Source organism: Monodon monoceros, unplaced genomic scaffold (assembly GCF_005190385.1).
Source record: "Monodon monoceros isolate NGI ecotype Baffin Bay Population unplaced genomic scaffold, NGI_Narwhal_1 Super_Scaffold_6, whole genome shotgun sequence".
NCBI classification, from domain to species: Eukaryota; Metazoa; Chordata; class Mammalia; order Artiodactyla; family Monodontidae; genus Monodon; species Monodon monoceros.
The window spans coordinates 43860991-43869651 of NW_021703783.1; the positions used below are offsets into that span (position 1 = coordinate 43860991).

An 8661-nucleotide genomic window follows, 5' to 3' on the forward strand; every position below is an offset into this window, starting at 1 on the left:
GTGTGGTCTTTCCTGGGCTGTGCCTCGGGTGTCCACGATCGGGAGAGCAAGGGCCCAAGATGCCAGGAAGCCAGACCTCTGCCGCAGGCTCTGAGTAGGCGCCTGAGCTGATCTGAGAAGCTCGTCGCCCGCTTCTCAATTGACGGAAATGTGCCGGGATTAAGCAGCGGCTGTATCCCCTTGGGGTCTCCACTGCGCTGGGACCTGGATCGAGTCCAAGCTCAACAGCTTTGGACTCTAGAGACTCCCATCGTCGCAGAGAGGCTGAGTTGGGCCGAGGCCCACGGTGCGTCTTCTCTCTGGGGTGTAGTTACGAGTCTTAGATCCCAGCTCGGATCCCAGCTCGGATCCCAGGCTCAGGTGACTGAGGCGCTGAGGCAGGCTGTGCAGGGCCTGCTGGAATAGCAAGAGCAGCAGAAGTACCAGATCTGTGCCCTGGAAGCATCACTGAGGTTGCTGCAGGGGGGCCCAGAGCGAAGGGCCCGTCTCCCGGAGCGACCGTTGGAGGGGCTGAGAAGGGAACTGCAGGGCCTGGGAAGCCAGGTGCAGGAGCGCGCCAGAGCCCAGATACAAACAGGACCACAGAAGTGCAAGGCTACCAGCGGCCTTCACCGAGAGCTGCGGAATGAGGAGCAACTGCCGTGGGAGGAGCCAGAGATGCTTCGGGAGGAACAGAAGTTGCTGCAGGGCCAGCTGAGCCGGCACCCGGTGCTGCTGCTGAAACCAAAGACGGAGGGGCGGCACTCAGGCCGCAGCTGGAGGACTTCCGTTCACATCCTCCAGTCTAAGCTGCCCGCGGCTGCCATCTTTGCCATGTCACTTTCTTCATCTAGCTCTGAAATCAGTCTTCCGGACTGTAACAGTAGCTGGGAACTTTTAAGGAAGCTAGGTGGGGGAGCTCCAGAGGCACACCCTTTCTAACCCGGAGCCCAGCAGCTTTCGGCTCCAGGCCCAGAGCCTTGAGCGGGACGACCCATTCTTTAAGGGCCCCAAGATGCTCCTGAGTGACCTGGAAGGACTTGTAAGAGTGGTAGGATGACGTCTTCTTTGCTCACCTTCCCCTCCAAGGTCCCCGTTTCTGGATCCCCTGCCCCTCCCTTCTTGATCTAGCTGGCATTTGCCCCTCCTACTGAGGCTTGTCACTGCCTGTCCCTCCCTACCCACCAATAAATAATTAAAATGGTTTAACTCTCAAAAAAAAAAAAAAAAGGTTGTTTCATTTGAATTTTTAAATTCCCTGCTTCAGCAGTCATATGCCATCTAAAACAACTGTATTTCCTAAGAGGGGCTGCTTATCTGGTACAGCCACTTTGAAAACCAGATGGGAAAAAAACTTTTTACTCTACAAAATCTCAAACACGTAGGAGAGTTGGGGGAGGGGGAGGGGAGGGAGAGGGAGACAGGGAGAGACAGAGAGAATGAATAACATTAGTCTGTGTGCATGAGAATCACCTGGAGGGCTTAATAAACCAGATTGCTGGGATCCACCCCCAGAGTTCCTGGTTCGCAAGTCTCAGGTGGGGCCTGAAATTTGCATTTCTAACAAGTCTTTCTCTGATGCTGATGCCGATGGGCTTGGGACCACGCTTGGAGAGCCACGAGTATAAGGTACCCATCCTCAGCTATTTATGAGCACATGACCGACCTTGTTCCATTTACACTGCTCAGCCACCTTCCCCTCCTCTCCGTTCGTTCATCCAGAAGCTCTTATGAATGTATCTGTAAAACAGAGGTTGACAAAATCCATGCAGTTGTCTGTTTTTGTGAAGAACACAGTCACAGCCATTTGTTGTGTGTTGTTTGTGGCTGCTTTCAGGCTGTAGACCCACCCAGCCTAAAACACTAACTATTTGGCCCTTTATAGAAAAAGCTGCTGACCTAAAAATTTAACATAAATGTCTTAATATCATCAAATATCTAGCAATATTCAGTTTTCCTTGATTGTCTTGTAATTTTTTAAAAACTTGGTTTGTTCAAATCAGGATTCAAATAAGGTCTATGTATTTGCATTGGTTGTGTCTTTTATGACTACTTTAATCTATCAGTTCCCTATCCTTTATCATTTTCTTATAATTTATTTGTTAGAGAAACCGAAGTATTTGTCTTGTAGACTTCACCACGTTCTGGAGTTCGCTGATTACATCCTGAGGGTGTCCTTTATTTCGTGTAGGTCCCTTTTACTTCCTGTAGGTGGTAGTTAAATTAAGAGGCTACCTCAGTTTCAGGTTGACTTTTTGACAAGTACACATCCTAAGTGGTGTTGGGTACTTCCAGTTGCATCCCGCCTTTTTATGATGGTGGGACAGATCAGTGGAGTTAGCTGTGATCCATCTGATCCATCTATACTAGACCAGCTTTGCTATCTGGTTGTTCCAGTGGTTATTGACGCCCATTGCCCATATCAATGGTCTCAACCTTGCCTGCTCATTACAGTCACCCAGGGAGACGTTAATCCTCCCAAGTCTCATTGCCAAGCTCCCCACCAGGTGAATCGAATCGGAATCTCTGGGGGTGGGAGCCGGTTGTTAGTCTGTTTCAAGCTCCCAAAGGTGATTCCCATGTACAATCAAGCTTCAGAGCTACTGGCCTAAATCCTTTATTTCATTAGGGGTTGCCAAGTGGTGATAATTTATTATTTTTATTACCTATTAGCTGATGTTTTCTTTTTCCCCCAGCTTTATTGAGATACAATTGACATATAACATTGCTTAAGTTTAAAGTGTACAAGGCGACGGTTCAATGTATGTGTATATTGCCTAATGATTACCACAATAAGTTCAGTTAAACACATCTGTCATCTCACATAGTTACTGTCTTTTTCTATGTGTGTGTTGAGAACTTTTAAGATCTACTTAGCAACTTTCAAGTATACAACACAGTGTTGTTAACTATAGTCACCATAGATCCCCAGAACTTTTTCATCTTAGAACTGGAATTTGACCACCTTCACCTGTTCCCCCTACCCCTGGCAACCATCAATTTACTCTCTTTCTATGAGTTCGTTTATTTTTTAGATTCCACATGTGAGATCATACAGTATTTGTCTTTCTCTGTCTAACTTATTTCACTTAGCACAATGCCCTCAAGATTTATCCATGTTTTTCTTTTTTTTTTTTTGTGGTACGCGGGCCTCTCACTGTTGTGGCCTCTCCCGTTGCGGAGCACAGGCTCCGGACGTGCAGGCTCAGCGGCCATGGCTCACGGGCCCAGCCGCTCCGCGGCATGTGGGATCTTCCCAGACCAGGGCACGAACCCGCATCCCCTGCATCGGCAGGTGGACTCTCAACCACTGCGCTACCAGGGAAGCCCTATCCATGTTTTATTTATTTGAATTTTTGAATTTTATTTTATTTATTATTTTATACAGCAGGTTCTTATTAGTCATCAATTATATACACATCAGTGTATACATGTCAATCCCAATCGCCCAGTTCAGCACACCACCACCCCCATGTTGTTTTAAATGGCGGAACTTCCTTCTTTTTAACAGCTGCATAATATTCCATTGTATCTATATGCTGTATTTCTCCCCTCCCCCAGCTCTATGCAGGTATAATTGACAAATAAAATTGTAAGATATTTAAAGAATACAAAGTGATGACTTGATATACGTATATGTCATAAAAGGATTTCTCCCATTGAGTTTGTTAACACATCACTTCACATATTGACCTTATTTTAATTTTTTTTGGTGAGAACATTTACATTCTACTCTCTTAGCAAATTTCAATTATACAGTACAGTGCTATCAGGTACAGTCACCATGTTATACATTAGATCCCCAGACTTTATTAATCTTATAACTGAAAGTTTACACCCTTTTACCAACCTCTCCATATCTCCCCCACCCTCCAGTCCCTGGCAACCACTTTTCTACTCTCTGTTGCTATATACCTGTCAGGCTGATCTGCTCTGGGAGGTTTCTTTCTGCAGCTAGGGTTCTGATCTCCAGTCTCTGTTTATGAACTTTCTTCACATTCTAATCCAGTTATCCTCCATCCTGGCTGTGTATCAGAATCCCTGGTGGAGATTAAAAAAAACAAACAAACAACAAACCCACAAAATCTCTGGGGGGCGGGACCCAGGACCAAGGATCTAGTTTAAAAATCTCCCCAGGTGATTCTAATATGCAGCCTGAGTTGAGAATCAACGTTTCAAACACCAAATTTTTCATTTCAGTGTTGCTAAGGGGGTTTACTCCCTCAAAAACGGTCGGCAGGTATTCCCTGGTGGCGCAGTGGTTGAGTCCACCTGCCGATGCAGGGGAGACGGGTTCGTGCCCCGGTCCGGGAAGATCCCAGCCGCGGAGCGGCTGGGCCCGTGAGCCATGGCCGCTGAGCCTGCGCGTCCGGAGCCTGTGCTCCGCAACGGGAGAGGCCACAACAGTGAGAGGCCTGCGTACCGCAAAAACAAAAAACAAAAAACGGTCAGCAAAAAGCTCTTAATCCTTATGAACTCGGGAATTCCTACTCAGTTTGTGTAGATCCCTGGTTCTGTCTTTTCCCAGTGCTCAGATCTTGGAGGGTTACAGATTCTGTTCTCTTTACATATTTGCTGACCAAATGGAAGGACTGTTTTATTTCACCGTCTTTCACAAGATAAATAACTTTCCTATTGCAGTCCAAGCTGAAAACAGATTTTTCCCATTAGGCAGAAACTTGGATACCAGGAAACATCCCATGCTATTACATGGCTGGCTGTTTATGTACAGACGGTTTGCGTTGGGTGTTGTTCCTGATACAGGCAGTGGGCGGAGTTTTTAGGCCCATCAATACAGAAGCAGCGAAGCCTGTGCAGACATCAGCCAGAAGGAGGAAAAGAAGAATGGAAAGGCCAGTTGCTGTTGAGGATTTAAAAGTCTTTAAAAGGTTGCCAACTGAGAAATGAGTTGTGCTGCTGCCCAATTATCCATCTACCTCCTCTGGTCCACTGGCTCCATGGTATCCGTGCACAGAGAGAAAGAAATGATTTTCGGGCAGAGATTTGGAAACCAACCTTTAGAACTGTTTACCAGATTCTCACATTAAATATGCTGAGATCCATCCCTCTTCAGTTTCTGGAGGCATCTCTTTGTGTACTGAGCACCTTGTTTAAATGCTTTTTTAAAAAAGTGACATAAACACATTCCAGTTCCCCGTCTCTCTCCTGGACCAAACAAATATGTATTGTTCCCAAACCTTTCCCTTGCCAGGAGAAAAAGAAAAATGCTATCTGAAAAAGGGAAAAAAATATTGACTCTGAGATCCTGCCTAATTTAAACTGTGCTTGTAAAAGTCTGTCAGGCAAGTATCTGGAAAGAATAAATGTTAAAGTGCTAAAGGGCTTCCCTGTTCCTGAAGAGGTATTTGGAGGTAAACAGGTGAAGTATGTAACAAAGCATCGTCGACTTGGATGGGCCACATCCAGGACTCATTTTGTTGCATTGCTCAAGTCAGGACCAAAAAGAGGGAAGAGTTCCATAAAGCAGAATCAAAATGAATTCAATGATCACACCCTCGAGACAGGGTCATTCAGGCATTCCAGGAAAAAAAGACAACTTCCTGTGGGTTCCTTTGTGGGGAAATGACATGCCCCTTGAAAGTCCCTCACCTCAGAGAATATCTTGTTGGAGTCTTCTGTTATTTTCAGTCTTCAAAATCACCAGGCTAAGGTGTGTGTGTGTGTGTGTGTGTGTGTGTGTGTGTATGCAACATATAGAAGAAGGTTGGAGGATATAAAAACTTGCACAAGGAATTGCTTTTGTTGTCCTAAGGGAAGGAGAAAGAACTGAGCATCTGCTATATTTTTGGTGCTTTATAAGTTACTGTGTTAATCCTTATAATAACCTCTGAGGTTGATATTAAGAAAAATTAAAGTTATTAATCACAAGAAATTTTAATATGAAACTAAAGTCAGAAGTGAATTTGACAGATGGAAAATTTTGTCTTTCCTCATTCTCCATTTCTCCTAAGGACATCAGAGCAGAATGGCTATGGATATCCAGGTATTTGCCGAACGGCTATTCATTTTATCTTTCTGTTGCTCCAAGTAATTTCTTTAGGAAATCCTTCTTATTTCCTAACAAATACCTTCTCCTCCCTCTCCTCCCATTTCCCTGATAGGAATCAGATTCACTAATATGCAAAATGCAGGTATCTGCCTTCTTTAAAGAACAATGGACAGTGTATACTGGTTCTCTTAAATCATGGGCTATCACAGAAAATAAAGCTCCTGGACTAGATAACCCCAGGAACCTCTTTTCCTTCCCATTTTATTATGTGCGTTGTTGGGAGAGGGTGTTTTCTCGGAGAAGATTGGGAAAATATTGTAACATTCTGCCTTGTAAAACCCGAGTCAGGTGTGACTGGAACATTGCCTGACTCCCAAGGCTGGACCTCAGTCATTCAATAAAATCTAAGGTTCTTCTTGACCAAAGATTTTTGTCTGTCTTTAAATCCCCAAATATTCTGACAGCTAAAGGAGGGTCTAGACCCTAGACCTGTAAGTATTATTATTTTATAGATGCAAAATTTGAGGCTCAGGAAGTATATTAGTTTGCTAGGGCTGCCATAACAAAATACCACAGACAGGGTGGCTTAAGCAATAGAAATTAATTTTCTCACAGTTCTGGAGACTGGAAGTCCAAAATCAAGATGTCTGCAAGTGTGATTTCTCTTGAGGCCTCTCTCCTTGGCTTTTTGATGGCCACCTTCTCTTTCCTCTGTGTGAAAGTGCCCATGGGGTTCCTCTCCTTATAAGGACACCAGTTATATTGGATTAGGGCCCACTCTTATGGCCTCTTTTAACCTTAATTACCTCTGTAAAGGCCCATGTGCAGTCACATTCTAAGCTACGAGGGTTTCGGTCTTCAACATATGATTCTTTTGGGGGGAACAAAATTCAGTCCATAGCAGGAAGTTATGTAAAGTGGGCAAAGTCATGTAACTGGTAAGGTATGGAGTTGGGGCAAGAACCCACGTGTGTGTGACTGTAGAACCTGTCCCATTTCATACCACCCCCAAAGTTGTATGATCATGTCAAGGATGAGGCATCGTGGGCCAGGGAGATTGCATTAATGTAGGTTCCTAAGTCTTTTTGCTTTATTCCTCAGCAAGTTTTCAGGAGTCACGAGGTGTTTTTGAGACAATCAAGATGTCTCCCTGTACTTTGTTATTTTGCTGGTCTGATTATGATGAAGACTATCCAACCCCCCCCACCCACCCATATAAGCCCCTCCCACAATCCACCCCCCACCCCCATTATCCATTCACAAATATTCTGTGAATTCAGTAAGTACCAATGTAGTAAAACTCAGCTGACCTCAGGCAACAGCTTTTCACTTGTTACACTTGATTACAGATAATTTGTTCCATCAAACCTGTGTTAGTTATCAACTGCTGGGCAACAACTTACGTCAAAACCCAAAGTCTTAAAACAATGATAAACATTTATCATATTTCACAATTTCTGTCAGTTAGGAGTTTGGGGTGTGTCGACTTGGCTGGGCTGAACTGTGTCCTTCAGAATTCCCTTTCTAGTATGTTTCCAGATAGGTTGGGCTCCTAGGTATGTTGTTTTGTGAGAGTTGGAGGATGGAAAAGAAGCACAACTATTTTGTAACACACATATACCTCTTCCCAGTTATTTAATGGAACGAATCTAGTTGCTGGCGGGAAGGGATTTTGCAGATGTAATCAAAGTCTTTAATCAGTTGTCTTTAAGTTCGGGAGATTATCTTGGGTGGGCCTGACTTATCCAGTTGAAAGGGAGATTCTCCATTGTGAGCATGAGTTAAACAATTGGAAGGCCTTTTAAAAGAGGGTTTAGGCAAGAGAGAGGAGGGTGGGGGGAGATATATATATATACATATATATGTATATATATATATATATATATATATATATAGAGAGAGAGAGAGAGAGAGAGAGAGAGAGAGAGAGGGAGAGAGAGAGAGAGAGAGCACATGAACATGAAAGAGACACTTCTGTCTGTGGACAGCAGCTTCTGTCTGCATCCAGGAGTTCAACCTTGATTGCTTTGCTTGTTTGCTTTTGATCTTCTCTTCCTGAGTGCCTGTGAACAACAGCTTTGGTCTCTGTGCCTGGGGTTTCAGCCTGTTTGTGATCTTTCTTTCCTGATTGCCCACCCTATGGACTTCAGACCTGCTAAGCCAGACCCAACAATTTCATAAGCCAATTCCTTGTTTTAAATCCATATATTGCTACTGGTTCTGCTTCTCTGATTGAATGCTGACTTACACAGAGTGGCTTAGCTGGGCTGTTCTGGCTTGGGGTTTCTCATGAGGTTGTAGTCAGAAGGTTGGCCAGTGCTACAGTCATCAAAGGCTTGACTGGGACTGGAAGATCTTTTTCCAAGATGGCCCATTCCTGTAGCTGGCAAGCTGATGTAGTCTGTTGGCAGTAGGGCTCAGTTCATGCCACAGAGACCTCTCCATAGAGCTGCTTGTGTATCCTCACAACACTCAGAGTGGGTGATCCAAAGAGCAAAGCAGAAGCAGAAATGTCTTTTATTACCTAGCATTAGAAGTCACATAGCATCACTCCCACTGGTTTCTCTTGGTCACCCAGACCAACTCTGAGAAAATGTGGAACGGAACTAGGTAAGGGCATGAGTACCAGGAGGCAAGGATCAACAGTGCTCATCTTGGAGGCTGGCAACCAC

General features: G+C 44.6%; 1 protein-coding gene across 1 annotated transcript; it reads left to right on the forward strand.

The window, feature by feature from the left end:
- Positions 1-606: 606 nt before the first annotated feature.
- Positions 607-1004, forward strand: LOC114886168 (transmembrane protein CCDC163-like; the record flags this gene model as incomplete). Its single annotated transcript, XM_029206716.1, has 2 exons — positions 607-754; positions 886-1004. Coding segments are annotated over 2 exons (267 nt in total), but the record flags the coding sequence as incomplete, so codon positions are not given.
- Between the last annotated feature and the right edge of the window lie 7657 nt (positions 1005-8661).